This window comes from Lagopus muta, chromosome 1 (genome assembly GCF_023343835.1).
Source record: "Lagopus muta isolate bLagMut1 chromosome 1, bLagMut1 primary, whole genome shotgun sequence".
NCBI lineage: Eukaryota > Metazoa > Chordata > Aves > Galliformes > Phasianidae > Lagopus > Lagopus muta.
The window spans coordinates 44,164,998-44,183,183 of record NC_064433.1 but is presented as its reverse complement, the minus strand read 5'-3'; the positions used below and the strand labels follow the sequence as shown (position 1 = coordinate 44,183,183).

The following is an 18,186-nucleotide window of genomic DNA, read 5'->3' as shown; positions in this document are numbered from 1 at the left end:
TTTGGGTGGTCTTGTGTGGAGCCAGCAATTGATAATCCTTGTGTGTCCCTTCTGACTCAGAATATTCTGTTTCCTTGATGATAAGGAGGGAGACACACCACTTCTGACATGCCTCATGTTATCATAGCTGCCATGTGTTGACATGAATTTTTATATTTTAGGACACAAAACAAGCTTGTAGAATTTATGACAGGAGCGTGTCAGCAATTACACAGTCCAGATTTACCAGTTTCAGAACTTTCCATTCTACCAGTGTACAAAAATGGTGTAGCTGACTTAAAAGCCTTGTTTCTGAATTGGGAGGAAGCACTTGATGGGGAATTGCTCGTGCAGGGTCTTGCTCCTGGCAGTGCTCTGGCAAACTGCTTCATCTTTCTGTGCTTTCATTTCCAATCTGTGCAGCAACAGTGCCGACGCAGAGGGCTGGATGCTACTGTCGCTACGTAGCTGCAGCAGGGAGCCATAGGATGCTGCAGAGATAACGATATCTATGTAAACGAGCTCATCATCTACAACATTTCTCTTCCTGCCAAGAACGCAGAGAACAGACCGATGAGACTTTAGCAGCACAAAGGTGAGATGTGCCTAGACGTCTCACTGACCGTTCGCCGACACACGTCGTACCATCGCGGTGCGTCAGACACGTTGATGAAACCAGAGCTCTGACAGCGCAGAGCGCTGCCCTCACGCCAGTATTCGGGCAGGCCTCGCCCCCGCACGCAGCGGGCGCGCACGGCGGCAACTCGGCGCGCTACCGCCCAGCAGCGGGAGGAGCGCGGAGGCCGGAGGGGCGGGCGCGGCCTACATTGCCCGACGTGCCGCGCCGAGGGCGGCACCACCGGAAGCGCGGAGCGGGCGACTTCCGGTTGTGCGCGAGCCCCGAGCGGAGGCGAGCCCGCGATCCTGCACCCCGACGAGACAAGATGGCCGGGCTGCCCCGCAGGATCATCAAGGTACCGACGCGCCGCGCCCCGCGGGGACGGGGGTGCGCCGGCCCGCGCCCGGTTCTCGCGGCTGGCAGGGCCGGGCCGGCGCCGCTTCCGGTGCGCGGGACGCGGGGCCGCGCGGGGCAGGGCCGCTCCCGGGCCTCCCTCATCCCTCGGCTGGCGCGGAGCCGCCGCCGGGCACGGCCGCCGGGGGGTTGAATGAGAGCGGGGCTCTGGGCCGGGCCCGGCCTTTCCCGCCGCTCCCTCCTTGGGCCGGCGGCCCGTGCGGGCGAAGGGGAAGCGACCGGGGCCTCCCGGTGGGCCGTGGGCGGCCGGCGAGAGCGAGGCCGCTCCCGTCGCGGTCCCCGCCCGGGCGGCGTCCCGCGGCCATTCCCGCTTCGGGGCTCGGGCCGCGCCGGAGCTGCCGGCTCCTCGCAGGAACGGCCCGCTGGAAAGACACGCGGTGTCCTGCCTGTGCGGGCTGCGCCAGTCCGAGGCTGCTACGTGCGCCCCGAGCTGTCGGCTCGCGTGGCCTCGGTTTGCCGATGCTGGCGGCTCGGCGATGCGCTTCGAGTTCTGTCTGCCAAGCTCTGCTTTTGGCTTCGAGTGCTTCCAGCTACACCTCGGAGGGAATTGAAGCTAGGCTCGAACGCGTGGAGTCACTCGGCACAGGCGCAGGGAGCTGCGTTGCAATGCAGTTCGTCTTGCTGATGGTTTGGTCCTGTAGCCGGTGTGGATGCTTCCTGGGCTGGCATCCTCTCTTCTGCTCAGTTTGCAGTGATGTGGCTTGCAATCTCACAATCTCAAATCCATGGACACTGACTGCTTTTGTGAAAGTTACTAAACGATATTGGTATGGTTCATTGGTAGTTATGTGGTAGCACTTGTTTCGTTTCCACCTGAGTGCATGTCACTATTTCTGATAATGCTGCAAAGCTCCTCTTGGTTGAGCATGCAAAGTTGGCAACCATTGTAAACACAAAACCACAGAATGTTAAATAGTTGATGCAAAAAATAAATCTGGATTTTTTTTTTTTTTTGTAAGTCAGTACATATCTATAACAGGTGATAGAGGAGATGGAGTCAAAATTCAGGATTAGCGTTTTTTTTTGTGTATGAAAACAGCTGAACTATGATTGATGCTCTGAAATACAGGCAGTCAAAATAATGTGTAAATCTTACAGAAGTGAGTTTGCTCACCCTGTTGCCTTGGTGCAAAACATACAGTAATGAATATATTTCAGGTCTGAGGAAATCTCATGATGTAGCAGAACTGGTATTTGTTGCAGAGATGTGGTGAGAGCTCAGTTGTGAAACTGATGTCCGTGTTAGATTTTGCTGTAGATTTTCTCAGTTCTCCTGAGAGCAGCCAAGAAGTGCACCCACTTATAAGCTAGTACATAAATTTCCTTCTTAGCACCCTTGTTTTTCTTTCTTAGCTTCTTTTAGGGAAAACATATAGCAGTTCACATAGCTTATTTCCAAGGTAGGGGATGGTATGAGAATGTTTTTTCTTGTCTCTGGGGATAGATAGATGGATACCCCAACTAGAGTCCTAGAAGCTCTAGATTTTCTCCAGAGGAGTTTTGCTTGGAATATTTCAGAGTGCTGTCTGTTACAGGGTGGTTTATATTGTGGGTTGTCTACTTTCAGGTATGCACTGTGGGCTGTCTACAGACAGTTTAGAGCGTTTGAGTTCTTGAACTGCTTGCACCGAATGACCGTTTCTGTAGCTCCTGTGCTGTGCATGCATCAGGTCATCAGCAGTATGTATGGTCTAAGACTTGAATTTGACTAGTATTACAATCTTGAATGTGGAAGGTAATATTTGAAAGTATCCCAGCTGCAGAGTTGCAGATGCAGGAGTGAGTGCTTCAGTCTTCAGGAGTCTTGAACGAGGGTTGTTTTGATGCTTGCTATTCAACTGATCTTAATGTTGGAGTTAAGTATCCTATTGCTGCTTGCCTTAGTTGGAGGGGAGTAAGTGAACTCTCTTGCTAGTGAGAATTTGAAAGATGAGGAAATAGAAGAGAGAAAGATACATCGGATGACAGAAAAGAGCTGTAGAAGGATGAAATAATTCTAGTAACAAGGCTCAAATTTGATAAATAAGTGTTTTAGGCTGCTGCCTGGAGAAGACCTGTTCCCTTTGATCCACATGTGGCCTTTGTGTGGTCATCTGAGGGAAGCACAGCAATAGTTGTTCGGGTATAGCAGCATACGGCGTATGCACCGTAATGAAATACAGAATCTAGCTAAGGGCTCAAAATGCAGTTGGCGTTCCTCATCTTGATGGACTGCTGGCAGATGGCCTGGCTCTCAGGTTGACTAGCGGCCTGTGCTCTCCAGCTTGCTTCTTAGCTCTGTGCAAACTGTCATCCAGCCCAGCAGGAGAGCTCTGACTTTCCTTGTCTCAGCAGAGAGCTCTATTTGTATTTTCAGTGCTTCTCCACACTCATTTAAAAGGTGTCAGTATAGATGTTGCAAAGCATTTTTTACAGGAGATAAAGGATTACTCCTGGCTCACCGTCCTCAGATTACTTCGAAGGACAGGCTTTAAGCAAGTGGGGTGAATGATCTGTAAGCTCAGGATATGACTCGCTTTAGAAGTATGGCTTATGGTGTTAGCACATCACAGATGTTGAGTAGGAAATGTTATAGCTGTGAATCCTTAAATCAAATGTATAATTGGAATTGGAGACATTTTTTATCTCTGAACAGAGAGAAGGTGTTTTTATTCAGTAGCCTAGCACCTGTGGTCCTCTGAGAGGCACTTTGTCAAGAAAATCTCTTAATGTAAGAAAATAAGAAGGCAGTATGGTGCACTTGCATAGATTTCTGGTTTTGATACTGTGAACTCTTTTGCTACTGCACATATTTAAAAAGAGAATCTTCACAATGTACACAGTAAACCCAGAGACTTTTATTTTCAAACGTTTGTTAAACCAATTATTTCCTGTGTTGCAAAGTCACGTAGCTCCAGGAGAGTAGGGAGTTGAATTGTATCTTTTTTTTTTTTTTTTTCCTTTCCTTTGGCTGACATTCAAAACCACCTCATTGCTGTGTCAAATGCAGTGAATGTATCTGAATCGGGTAGGCAATGTTGCCTTGTGTCATCCTTTAGAGTTTGGTTTTTTTTTTTTTTCTTCAGTTTTCATTGCTGCAGTGATCTCATCATTCATGGTTTGGTGTCCAGGTCTATGTGTCAACTGTGTGACTCGTTGTTAATGGCACTTTTGTTATAATTGCTGCAGCTGCTCATCTCGTGAAACAAAACATCTGAAGCAGTGTATGAGATTCTTCAAACTTTTTGTGAATGAATTTATCAGTGTGAAGATATTAAGGCTCTGATTTCTGTAGTCGCTTGTACAGTCTTTTCTATTAAAGGCTTTTTCTAGTATTTTTGGCTTTCTTTGAATGATGGTGAGGTGTAGAAGCTTTTGGTTTTGGTCAGTGCAGTTCCTTGGCGTCGGTCAAAGGAAATGCATGTTTGGACTTTGTAATGTATTGTTGTCCCATGTGTGCTGTTTGAATCTTGTGGATAGCTTCAGATTTGACAGAAGAATCAAAATTTCTGATTTTCTGTTGTGTTTTTTTTGTGTGTGTGTGTGTGTGTGTGTGTGTGTGTGTGTGTGTGTTTGCTTTTTTTGCCCCTCCCCAAAAATGTGGAAATATGGTGAATTTCAGTGCTTTGTGACCTTCTTAGTTCCATCTTGTCAGTCCTCGAGTATAACCTGTGTTGGCTGTGGCCAGCAATACCATGGGTGTAGGGGCAGGTGCTGGAAGCGCTGAGTTTGGCAGGATGGGTGGATTTTGTGGAGTTGATGGAAGGAGGTTGAGGAGACTCAGGCACAGAGGGTAAGAAGCCTGTAGAATTAGACCAAGGAGCCAGTCTTGGAAGAAAGGCACGGAGTCTTAATGAAAGATCTTAGAGGACACTGATGGCTTTCCATGGCCTCTTGCAGTAGACACCAGAATATAGAATTGGAGAAAGAAGAGCAAAATAGTCCAGTAAGAGGCAAACGTTTTATTTGGAGTACCTTCTTATGTAATACTTGTGCACCACTGAAATCTGAACTTTCTTAATATCAATGTATGACTTTGCACACAGTTGTTTTATATGCACTTGTCTGGTAGTGAAAGCCAGGAGAAACATCACCAATATATTTTTGTTGTTATATGTGACTGGGGGGTTAGTAATGACAGTGAGTGGCAAATCTTGCTGCAGATGGCATTTGGACAAGAGCTCTACATTAATTATTTGCTTTAATCACGCTTTGATAGTTGACTCTACAGTAGGTATTAACACAAGGCTCTAATGCAAACATGCTCCCTAATGTAACTGCAGGAATGGTTTATGCTGTTAGCTTACTGAATTTAGTCACGCCTCACTTTTTATGGTGCATCTCCAGCTCTAATAAAGCTTGATCTGTGCTAGTACATAGATTATCCTCTAGGAATTTGCATAACATCTCAGCTTCACAATTTCAAAATCCTGTAATCTGCTATGGAAAATCTGAGAATGTGGTCATTCGCAGGGGAGAGCGATGCTGCCTTAAAAATGCCCTCTTCACATTGCTGCTGTTTGGTAACAAAGTCATCCTCCAAGTCTGTTTTCCTCTGTAAAAGCACTGTTACCTGGAGCGCACTCGTCTTCATCTTGCTGTCAGTACTCTGCTGTTGTTGGAATTTGTAGTGCGGTGATGGGAGCTGGAGAGCTTGGAGTGCACAGGGGAGAGCTGTGATGGATGCAGAATTCACCGAGCCTGTTCAGCAGAGCTCCAGATTGCTGGGTGTTTGTTCACAGGTTGAAGTACTGTTGAATAGTTTCTACATCACCTGTACTGCGCTCTACAGGAGGTGCATTTGGCATGCTGATATGCTGAATGTTGTTCTGCTTTGGTTCTTTGGATTGGTGCAGTCAGGGTGATGAGGTATAGAAAGCTGCAGGCAGGAGGACTGCTGGAAGCCATTAATTAGCCCAGTAAGGATCCCAGGAAACAGGGGCATGCAGAATGCTCACACTCAGGGATTATATGGCAAGGAATCGAGGAATTGATGAGGCTGGCTACTGGAAACCACAAGTACAGCCTTCTGCTTATGATGTTTGACCTCTGCGTTAAAATTTAATGGACTTTATCGGTAATTCTTTTTTTTCCTCAAAGAAGATAGTATTTTGTGAAGACTTTCTCCAGTGTAGTCATTTTACAGTGATAAAGTTTTAATCCAAGCATTTTGAGATCTCACTGGCAAGACAACGTTTGCTTGAGTAACGTTTATTTTCAGTAATGCTGATTCTAGTCAGATATTTTCTTTGTTGCAGCTAATGAAATGATAGGATCTGTGTCCTGGAAGAATCTGTGCTGGGATGTGGTATGCCATTATAGAAAGTTACTGGATGAAGTCTTTGTGGTTTTCTGATGCTGCTTTATCCATATATGAAGAAAAAGGTCTTGAATGTGCTTCAGTTTCTCCTACCGCCTTCCTCTCAGAAATCAAAGCAAAAACATGCTTGCAGTTTACCTTCTTGCGTCTTGACGTATCAGTACTGAAAGTGTGATCTTCTTCCTTATCCCAAACTGACAGAACATGAAAGAATTGCCATTCAACAAGTGATTACAACTTGTCTGTGTGCCAGAATGCTGCTGAGTTCAGTCCTATGCAGCTAAAAAAGTTAGTTTCCATTTCATATTAAAAAAAAAAATAAAAAAATCCAAGCTGCTCACAGTAGTTGGAACATATTGGTGCTGGTAGTTGGTGAGGATTTTCTATGATCAGAATAAAAATATGAAACAAACATATACTGTATGTGCTCCAAATCAACATGCTGAAGGTGTTGTTGTAGTTCTACAGTTTCTGTAGATTACTGGCACCAAGTGGAGAAGTTGCCCCCTAGTTAAGTTGGATGAACCAGAGTTTGTCAAGGTGGTTAGCCTGTGGTCCATGCTGGCCAGCCTTACTGTGTAAACTGTTACAGCCTGGGCTGTGCTGGCACGGAGGACTTTATGCTGCTACAGTGAGCTTGGTCTGAGGGACTGGTTTGGCTCAGAACTCTGCAGTGAAGGTTATTTCTTAAGCCAGATCAGTTGTGATCTCACTTGTTGTTGGATATTGTGGACACGATGAATGGGGTGCATGGAACTGTACAAATTAGCACTGCTACTGAGAAGCTGCAGTTTCCCTCGTGGACAAACCCTTGTATGTTGTGAGGTGGGCATGCAGTTGTAGACATGAGTTGAGTTGATCAAGAAGGACTAGAAGTCAGGCTGAAATAGTGGGGAGGTGGGCATTTTGACTGCATTCTGAAGTCAGCATTTGGAGCTGATGAGAAATGAGATGAAGGATTTGCACTGATTTCTAGTAATTAGAGCGAGACATAGGTCTAAATTTGAGAGGAGGAAAAACACACAAAACAAACTTGGCTTTTTGATATTCAATTTTCATTTGCTTTAGAAACCTTTCTGTGGAACTTGACAGCAAAGGTGCAGTCTTCTGTGAAGCAAATACTGAAAATGACTGATCAGCAATCGATTGAACTGAAAGTTATATTTTCTTCATCATGTTGTTTTCTACATGATGTCTACCTGTTACGTGTAGTGCCCTCCAAGAGCTATCTCAGCTGTACCAGAAATGCAACTAGTGTTTTTTTTTCCCTTTTTTTTTTCCACAGAATCACCAAGGTTGGAAAAGACCCACAGGATCACCCAGTCCAGCCATCCACCCATCACCAATAGTTCTCACTAAACCATGTCCCTCATCACAAGGTCCAAACATTCCTTAAACACCTCCAGGGTTGGTGACTCCACCACCTCCCTGGGCAGCCCATTCCACTGCCTGACCACTCTTACAGAGAAGTAGTATTTCCTAATGTCCAGCCTAAATCTCCCCTGGCACAGCTTGAAGCCATTCCCTCTAGTTCTATCTATCTTTCCTTTTTTTTTTTTTTTTTTTTTTTTTGCCTTGAAGAACTCAAATCCTACAGACGAGGCTGCAAGTTAAAATTCTGCCTCATATCCTCTCTAAAAATGCTTTTGGATGTCGAGGTTTAAGCAGGTTGCAGATCAGTAGTTGCTCTGTGACTTATGTTGGATGTCTGTGCTCTCCAGAGCTGCACGGGGATGTCTCTTCCTCCTCTGACCTTGGCATTTGCAGTGGTTTTGCTCATGCTTTTTTCCCTTGCCCTTGCTGTTATCTTTATGTGGTGTTTTTTGTTTCCTAAATTGTCTTTCCCAGAGGGGCCCCCACCTTGGCTGCAGGGCTGTTGGAACTTGGAGGAACCAGCCATGTCTGGCATGGGGCAGACCTGGCCTCACCTTGTGGGGGCTAAATACAAATTCTGTGTCCCAGAGAAGGGGAGGAGGCTGATATGCTTCTGTTTCATTCTGTGTGCCTCTCTTGTTTATCAGTAACTTTCTTTAAAGCTAGTTTGGGGTTGTTCATGCAGTATTGCATGCCATTGGTCCTGCTGTACGTGGCCAGTGCTATGGAGGAAGTTTGTAGCCAGCTATCTGGAGATTTTTGCTGGTAGAAGGCATATGGAGAGGCAGTCCATTAAGAGATGAGCGTAATGTCTGTACTTCATGCTGGTGGGAGGTTTATCTGCAGCCCCTAGTGCCAGCTGCTTGCTGGGGATTGCTGTCTTCTGCTAGAGGGCAGCAGAGTTTGTGTTGCCTAAAATTGGGGCTTAGAAATGTAGTTGAGAGAGCCCAGCTAAAATTTTCGGGATTGAGTTAGGCATGCTGGCAGGATTTCCTCCTGGGTGGGTTGGAGTGATGGCTGCCTCTGGCAAGGGGACAGCATTGGGCACTGGGAGTGAAAGGGGGCTGTGACAGGTGGCCTTTTGCTGTGACAGATAGTGATCCATCCCTGCTCTCTGATCTGATGAAGCCATTTTGGCTAGTTGAACTTACAGCTAAAGGTGGATATGAGCTAAAATACTTCACTGTCTGAAGCAGATGAGGGCTCTTTTAGCTTCCCTTGGCCTGAAAAGTTTTTAGGGATGAAACCTCCATTGTAGCTGCTGGTGGTAGAGGTAAATTGCCTCACTGCTTTCGAGAGAGTTGTGTAGCAGTGATGACAGAGAGCTGATGACAGTATAGGAAAGAATAATTAATCTGAGACTTGGTGTCAGGGTGTGATATTATAGCATTGTAAAAGCTTGAGTGTTTAATAACTTTACTAATGACAGTGCTTTTTTTCTTTGGCTAAGAGAGGCCTTGTTAATGCTTTCAGTTCTGAAGTTTCAGTGTAACTTTATCACAGCTATGCTGAATCTGAGAGCTTAACCGTAGGTGCCAGCATAAAGCTGCTGGCCCTAGGGATTCTTTTTCTGTAGCAATCTCTGGTAGCGCAGTTGCTAGATAACTGTTTATAACAAGTAAGAAGATGCAGAGTCTTCATCCATCTATGAAGCCTTAAATACCAAATACTTTAATTTAGCAATTCACCATCTGTTACTGAAATTAGCAGTCCTGGTAGTTAAGGCTCTTCCTTTGGAATGAGGAGGAAGCCTCTGCGCTTCCTTTTTAGGCTGCTTGCAGAGGGTGATCTGTTACGCTCGCATCTTGCTGTGATGCTTGCCACAGCCTGAGCCCATAAAACAGCCCTTCTGTCAGAGCGGCTCTGTTCTCCCAGCACTCTGACAGCATGTTTGCCCTCTCCTTTTTGTTGGCACAGCTGTTTGCATGGGCATGTGGTGGGCTGGATCAAGGACTGTTTCACCGTGAGGTCAAAAGATCAGCACGCAGGCAGAAGTGCTGGTGCTGAAGTGGAAGGCCCCGCAGCCTTTCTTCCTTCCTTCCCCTCCTGGCCTCTCACTTATCAACTGGTTCAGGCTCTTCAAAGCGTTGGGATTTCTCAAAATTCCCTTTGTTCTAATGCACTTTATGGATTTCACAGTTGATATTAGAGGACTGTGAGAGGAAGAACTGTGGTAGATTGTGTCCAATGTGTATTCCTTCAGTTATAACTGCTGAAGTTGCAGCTTCAAGACTAGGGTGTTTAGCTTGTGTGCTTGTTTTGGTTGGTGAGGTGAGCTGTGTAGCAGTAATAGTGGATGTGAAATAAGAAGAAGGAAAGCAAATTTGGCTGAAAGCACAGGGTTTGGATTTCTTCATAGTATCATAGAATCGTTCAGGCTGGAAAAGACCTTAAAGGTCATCAAGTCCAACCATGACCTAACCACACTATCCTAACTCTGACAACCCTCTGCTAAATCTCGTCCCTGAGCACCACATCCCAACGGATTTCAAATACATCCAGGGATGGTGACTCAACCAGCTCCCTGGGGAGCCCATTCCAGTGCTTAACCATCCTTTATGTAAAGAAGTTTTTCCTGATAACCAGCCTAAACTTACCTTGGAGCAGCTTGAGGCCATTTCCCCTCCTCCTGTCACCAGTGAGAAGAGACCAACCCTGCTGTCATTGAGCTAGTTTGCTTGGCAAGTCAGCACAAACATCTTTTCTTTTTTTTTTTTTTTTTTTTTTTTTTTTTACATTCTAGAAGTCTTCATACAACAGCCTTAAAGATTACAAAGAAAGTTTGAAAATTGTGCAATCCCATGCAGTAATTCCTTCCTTCATTGCTGGTATGGTCTTTATCAGACAAGTGGAGCTTTAAAGGTTTCAATTCAACTGCAGTGGCTGTGCTTTGTAATGAGTATTTTTTTTCCCAAATGCCTGCATATGTGAACCTTCTGGTTATAATTATTTTCCAGTGTGCCATTGTTTGATATTGCCATAGTGTTGATAGCAAGTAAGGCTTCTGAAGTCTATTACAGTAGCTTTTGTTTTATGGAGTGGTGGAACACATATTCTGTAGTAGTTGCTGTTTTGACTGAGGTGTTGGCAACTTGAGGCTTTTATAAAGACTATTGGAAGACTAGAACTGGTTAAAATAAAGGTATATTTCTAGTGGACTCCTTCTTTATATTGCTGTGTCCATGTATCTCCACATGCTCTAACAATTGATTTTTCATGCCTGTCTGTATGGAAGCATCCTCTCTTGTTCATTTTGCTTCCCTAAAGAAGATCTCTATCATAGACGCAGAGCAAGAAGAAGTATCCTGGTGACTGTGTTTCAATATTTATTTTTTCTTCCTCTGAAAGCAGCATAATAAAGCCAGGTGCTCAAAGACTGAAACACACTCCACTGGTGATTGATATTTTGCTTGTGAGACTTCTCTGCCTTGGCAGCCTGAACCATCATTGCTTCCACCTCCTCTAAACATCACAGACTTTGTCCTAGGCTGCCTTGGCCTCGCAGGTTGCCATATTAACAGGTTGAAGGTTTTTCCCCCACAGGTAAAATTCATCTTCAGTGAAATGTCTTCATAACAGAATAGCTACAGAGAATGTCAGCTGCGCCATATGTCCCTTCTGTATCATCTGTCACTCTACTTCAGGCCACCTGTATTACTAAGAAAAGCTTTGGCTCATCGAGAAACATTCAATGCTTCTGTATTTCTTGTAACCACTTAATCAAAAACAAGAAAGGAAACAGTAGAGAGGTGGAACAAATTCTGAATGATAGCAGTGTGTTTCAGTGTTTTTTTTTATTCCTTGAAGTATTGGCTGGCATGTATCTTCATTTGCTATCTAATCATTTTCATTAATTCATGAAAGCTGTGAAATTAGCTTGAAATTGAGGAAAAGTGAAGTCAAATGAGAAGGAAAAGAGTTCTCATTTTCTAAACTTGACGTGTGACAAATAGAAATAAAGTGCCTGTGGATGCAAAGGATGTAGCTCACTAAATGCTGTAGAGCTCAAAGTATGTCCTGAAGTGTTTCCTGTGACACTCAGTTCAGTATGATAGAGGAGAGCTAGTAAGAAACACCATGAAGTGTTTTTTTCTGGTACAGGTTAGATTGAAATTAGTATTCCTGTGCAGACAAAATTAGTTACTGTGTAGTAAAGTGAAGTATTGCGTATGCTTGAGCTTCTTGAGTCATCTAATTAAATCTAGCAAGTTAAATTTAATTGGAAGGGATTTTCTTTGGTATCTTTTTCACTGGATAACTGTCCTCTGGGGAAGGTAATAGATAATTAGATTCACATACGAAAGGAAATTTAACACTTCCTTTTTGTAGATTGAGTGCACATTTACAGACTTCTTTTGTAGGTGCCTGTATTGGAGGGGATGGGAAGGGGGAACGGGTGCAACATATTTTTAAAAACTCTTACAGCAGGCTCAGTGTCGTGAGCTGGTGCTTTGTTGTCCTGTGTACCAACAGCTGCTTGTCTCAAATGGAGCTTATTGCTCCGAGCCTCACGACAGGTGGAATGGATTTCAGGATCAGTGTGTCTTTAGCTGGCTGGCTGACTTTACAGTGTGGAAGCTGAGTTTCCGATTCTGCCTTGGTACTTACTGGCCTGCTTATGTTTAAGCATCTTGATAAGCTGTGGCCTTAAAACACAACTTCTTGATTCGTTTTCCCTTTCCTACTCCTTTTCATAGAATCACAGAATGGTTTGGGTTGGAAGGGACCATTAAGATCATGTAGTTCCGACCCTCCTGCTATAGACAAGGGCACCTCCCACTAGACCAGGGTTCTCTATCATGCTGAACTTGCTCAATGCCCCCTCCAGCCTGGCCTTGAATGCTTCCAGGGAGGGAGGGCGCATCCACAGCCACACTGGGTGACTGTTCCAGTGTCTCATCATCCTTGCACTCCGTAGACGTGTAGGTGTCCTGCCCGGGTTCTGAGGAGCCTGAGAAGCAATGCAACCGTATGTAACATTATATGCTTTTTTTGGCTCTCATCTCTTTTGTTATTTTATAGCAGGATAAGTGTCTGTATAACATAGGGCATAGAGGTCTATGTGAACATGATGACATTCCAGCAGTGATAAAGCCCTCAATGTGATGATGCTGTACCTTATCAATAGAATGATTTTTCTTGTGTGTAGGCTCGCCCATTGTTTACTGACAAATGGCTTTAGTGGCAGTATGTGCAGCTCCCAGCCTGACACTGCTCCCTTGGATGCACTGGCAGGTGGAAATGCTGATGCTGCTGCCATGGAACTGCTGATTCTGGATTGTTTTAAGCCAGGATTGGCTCTGTGGTATGGGTACAGTCAGCACACCGGCATGGCTAGGGAGGCAGTGTTTGGGTCAGCAGGACAGAGCTGGGGCTGGGAACGGTACAGAAATCCTGAATGTGTTGCAAATTCATTTGTATCCTTTGAAATATATTTGCATGAGTGAGCGTAGGAAGCTTAGAGCAGATTGGATGTCCTTACGGTGTGGCATATAAATGGCACTGGCAGCTAACGCCTGTGCAGATAAGTCCGACAAGAAGTTGGGCCACATAAATTTATTGTGGTGTGTTTATGAAGATAACATCAATATTATGAGCTGTAGGAACTTGATGCATTTGATATGAATGGTTGGATTGGAATGCTAATTACTATGGCTTCAGTGCTTCAAATGTTTCATTCACTTGCTAAAGTGAGATGTTAACTGCATCAAGGCAGTCACTTCAACGCTGTGTGAGTTGTGTTAATGAAGTGCATGTATTGTAACAGCCCGCTTATATTTGAAGAACTTTAAGCCATGTGCAACTATTGTGTTTATATTACTGCTATTGTAGACACACAGAGTAAATATGCCATAAAACTAGGGTAATAAATTAATGACACCCACAGGTTACCACTTGCTGCAGTAGAAATAAAATTTCTCTTTGTGTAAGTCAACACGGGAAGGTGGTGATAAAATTAACTGCAAGCACTGAAAACAAGCAGGACGAAAAGCAGGAAATGAGGCTAAAATTACCTGAGGAAATGAGGCTTCTGCAGAACTCCTTGTCCCTGCCTAATGTCCTTTTTCCAGTGTCAGCCTCTTCTTTTTTTTGGGGTGGAATGGTGCCTACGAGACTTGCGAAGGCCAGCAGTAGAGGAGAGAGAAGTCTGCACGGAGCTCTAGTGGGATGGTGGCCAGAATGGGCAGCTCCTCAGTATAGCCGCCTCATGGTGCCTGGGGCAGGGTTACTGCTGGAGGAAGAGCAACAAATCTGGGTAGAAAAGGCAGGCTTCCCTAATTCTGACGTGTACAGAACAACTTGCTACTCTAAACAGAAGGAGACAAGCTTGAAGTGTACTTATTATGTAAGCTGGATGTGCTTGAGCAAAGGCTATTCACACATACAGATGTTTTATATATTTATACATACAGCAGCATCTTTAACTGGGGCTGAGTAGTACTTTCAGTTCTTCAGAGTTGATTCTGATTCCAGGACAGGCATTCGTTTTAAAACCAGTGCCCTCGTGTTAGAGTAAGTCTTCAATGCTTTCTGTGAGTGATCGGTCGTTTCGTTTTTCACTTGTGGACTTCTGTGCTTAAGGTAGAATGGGAAATGCTGATGTTATTACTGTGATACTCTTTAGATTACTTCTGTTTATGCTGAATCAGAAGTAAAGCTGTCCTTAACAAATCTCTTGATTGTTAGCCATTACCTTGTGCTGTGGAGGCACATGTTATTATCATAGCAGCTGAGAGATTTGGAAGGAGATCCATACCAGGTCACCACATGGTGTTCTTTGATACTCATTTGGTATCATAGTTTCAGTGGGCGTAATCAATTAAAATAGTTTGTGCAGAGCTGCTTACGTTAAACAGTTTGTATTTATTACATTGCCTCTTCTTCTCCTTCTAGGAAACCCAGCGCTTGCTGGCAGAGCCAGTCCCTGGGATAAAAGCAGAACCAGATGAAAGCAACGCACGTTATTTTCACGTGGTCATTGCAGGTCCACAGGATTCCCCCTTTGAGGGTGGGACATTTAAACTTGAACTATTCCTTCCAGAAGAATATCCAATGGCAGCTCCTAAAGTACGTTTCATGACCAAAATTTATCACCCTAATGTAGACAAGCTGGGAAGAATATGTTTAGATATTTTGAAAGGTAAGTGCAACCTTGTTTTCTTATTATCTTGCCACATACAGAAGCTTGGAGAATCTCTCTGAAAGAGATTTCTTTATAAGGATATCTTATTTATCCTTTAATCTGGGAGTGGGAAACTTGTTATTTCAGTAGACTGTGAATGTGGTATTTCATGCTTTCATAAATGTCTCTTTAGATAAATGGTCCCCAGCTTTGCAGATTCGTACAGTTCTGCTATCAATCCAGGCTTTGTTAAGCGCTCCCAATCCAGATGATCCACTAGCAAATGATGTAGCTGAGCAATGGAAGACCAATGAAGCCCAAGCCATAGAAACAGGTGATGTATCTGATGCTTTTCTTCTAGTTTTAGGAAATATGATGAGCTGATGGCTAATTGGTTGGGGAATTGAAATCCCGGCCTCCTATTTTGTGCCTGCAACTTGCAGAAGTAATTACTGCATGCACTTGTTGTCCAGGTTTCCTGCATATGCCTGCAGTGGTCTACTCAAGTGTGTAAATGCAACCTGCTAGAAAGAAAACTTAGTGGTTTTCTCTTGAGCTTTTACATTCCTAAATCGCAGGGATGTCTGGTGTGGAGACATGGTAAAATAGAAATGTGCACTTGTGTTTTACCTGTGATGCTTAAGAATGGGTTATTTAGTTTCAGAAGGTATTTCTTCCATAGCTGCTTTTGTTTCAGGTATGGAAAGAATTATTGCATTGTGTCACTTCTGGCCTCGCTGTGATTGGCATAGAGATTTTGGAAAGGGTCCAGAGGAGGGCGACTAAGATGATCAGGGGGCTGGAGCACCTCCCCTATGAGGACAGGCTGAGGGAGTTGGGCTTGTTCAGCCTGGAGAAGAGAAGGCTGCGGGGTGACCTCATTGCAGCCTATCAATACCTGAAGGGAACCTACACCCAGGAGGGGAGTAAACTCTTCAAAAGGGCTGACAACAGCAGGACTAGGGGAAATGGATCCAAGTTGAAGGAGGGAAGATTTAGGTTGGATGTTAGGGGGAAGTTCTTTACTAGGAGAGTGGTTTGGCCCTGGAACGGGCTGCCCAGGGAGGTTGTGGATGCCCCGTCCTTGGACGTGTTTAAGGCCAGGTTGGACGGGGTCCTGGGCAACCTGATCTGAATGTGTATGTTTGGTGGCCCTGCTAGGCAGGGGGTTGGAACTACATGATCCTTGGGGTCCCTTCCAACCCGGGTGATTCTGTGATTCTGTGATTGGGCTGCTTCCTCAGATCTCTGTTTTTGTGTATTACGTATTGTGTATTTTTAGGAGGTCAAAATTGTGCTTGTTTCACAACTGATACATTTTGTGTCTTTGCAGCAATGTAAAAGTAATGTTTAAAAAACAAAATAACTTGAACAAAGCTTGAGAAATACTTTTTTCTTAAATGTGTTTTTTTTTTCCTTTACAGCCAGAGCATGGACTAGGCTATATGCCATGAATAATATTTAAATGCGCTTTGAACATCAAGTGTGCATCACTTCTCCTGTTCTGCCAAGACCTCTTCCTTTTTTGTTTGCATTTAATGGACACAGTCTTAGAAACATTACAGAATAAAAGCCCAGACATCTTCAGTCTTTTGGTGATTAAATGCACATTAGCAAATCTGTGTCTTGTCCTAATTCACTATTGTAACGCATGAGCAGAGGCTAGAAGTATCATCTGGATTGTTGTGAAACTGTTTAAAAGCAGCAGCACATCTCTGCTTTTAATCCCATCATGGTTTAAGCATAAGCACTGTGAATGAAGGTAGGCAGGGTTAGCTGCGGGGCTTTTCGTTTTAATTTTGTGGGCTCCTCCTCCCTTTTTATGGTGATGCTAATTGCATTGATAAAAGCAGCTAACCAGTTATACTTTAGAATATACCCTCTAGCCCAGTCTAACTTAGACGCTGTAGATGGACAAGCTTCATTGTTTGAACAAAAAAATGGGAACATTAAACATCCATCACCTTCACTAATAATATTGTGATTCTGCTGTCAAGTGTAGAAAAATCCCTCAGAGAAAAAGCTTGTGACCATTTTGTATGGCTTGTCTGGAAAATCTCCTGTAAATCTTATGTTTTAGTAAAATATTTTTTGTTATTCTACTTTGCCTTTGTACAGTTTATTTTGCTGTGTTTTCATTTCTCTAATGTGACAATCGTATTTAAAAAGAAAAAACAAACAAACATGGAAACCAGAATTGACCATTTGTCTGCTAGTCTGACAGATTAAAAGAGTAAAGAGGTGGAATTTACAAGATGTTTTGCTTCTGTACGCTGGCTTTTTTCATTAGCTTGTGTTATGTGGGTGACCTTACCTGTCCAATTTAATACAAAGTTACATTTGGAGTGACTTGAGGGGAGAGGGAAAAAAATCTGTTACAATTATAATCGTCATTTGGATAATGCGTTGATATGCATTGTCATGGAGATGGAGTGTAATCAAGTAGGAGGCTGAGAGCAAAGGTAGCAGTAATTGTGAGTATCTGCAAAACTTGTCTTTGATTATCATCAGTTGTTACACTTTTCTAACTCAAATTCCTGTCCTCTGTAAACGAGAGACCTACAATGCACAGAAACAGTTGCAGCTAGCTTATATATCAACAGGTTTGCTAACCAGGTCTAGCTAGCACCTCTTGCCACTGGTTTTATCTACTGGCCTTATGCCTTATTAAGCTGTTTGCTTAAACAACCAGTCTGCGTCAATAGTAGCAATGCTTCTGACTTGGAGGGAAGGGAATTTCGGTGCGATGCTTCCTTCTTGTCCTTGTGTTTGATGCGTGTGTCGTGTCTGGGAATCCAGCAGCTTTTCTGGGAACCCATCTTATTACTTCCTATAACTTCTTGTGTCTCTATTCTCTTCCCATGTTAGCTGCAACCTCCCAAATACAGTTGTAAAAGCTTTTGGTGAGGCTGACCTGAAGTTTATGAGTGACAACTAGCTGTGGTTGCAGTGGGGAGTGCTGTTGTGCAATTTGGATTATGATCATATAGGCTACTGGTGTTCTCCCTCCTCTTTTTACCTCTTACTCTAGTATCAGCTGAAATCTCTATAGAATGTGGTCTATTTACTGTGCTCCTAAGGGAGATCAAGAGTATCTATTAAAACTGCTTTTTTTCCAGACAAAATGCTTTCAATGATTGGTAACTGGTCTTCTCCCTTGGAGTACTCCAAGTGTGATTGAAGCTTGGCTCAAAATTCAACTTCATAATACGAAACAAACAAAACCCCTTAAAAGTAGTTTCTGTGTTGAACACAAGCCAAAGTTGCATTCAGGGCTTGTAACAGGTTGCTCTTAGAATGGAAGTGCTGTTAACCCTACCTTCACGTTACAAATGAGCATGTGCTTGGCTTTGGCTGCTGTGTGTCCCCTATATGCTA

General features: G+C 43.9%; 1 protein-coding gene across 1 annotated transcript; it reads left to right on the top strand.

The window, feature by feature from the left end:
- Window positions 1-594: 594 nt before the first annotated feature.
- On the top strand, window positions 595-16,910 carry UBE2N (ubiquitin conjugating enzyme E2 N). The gene is made up of 4 exons (XM_048933474.1): window positions 595-953; window positions 14,580-14,826; window positions 15,002-15,142; window positions 16,233-16,910. Exons 1-4 carry the CDS (start codon window positions 924-926, stop codon window positions 16,271-16,273), a joined length of 459 nt encoding a protein of 152 aa, XP_048789431.1. The 5' UTR covers window positions 595-923; the 3' UTR covers window positions 16,274-16,910.
- Window positions 16,911-18,186: the final 1,276 nt, after the last annotated feature.

Coding starts and splice junctions, on each gene's coding strand:
- UBE2N (XM_048933474.1), top strand. CDS start 924: ATGGCCGGGCTGCCCCGCAGGATCATCAAG. Junction 954..14,579: donor TGCCCCGCAGGATCATCAAG/GTACCGACGCGC, acceptor TTCTCCTTCTAG/GAAACCCAGCGCTTGCTGGC. Junction 14,827..15,001: donor ATGTTTAGATATTTTGAAAG/GTAAGTGCAACC, acceptor ATGTCTCTTTAG/ATAAATGGTCCCCAGCTTTG.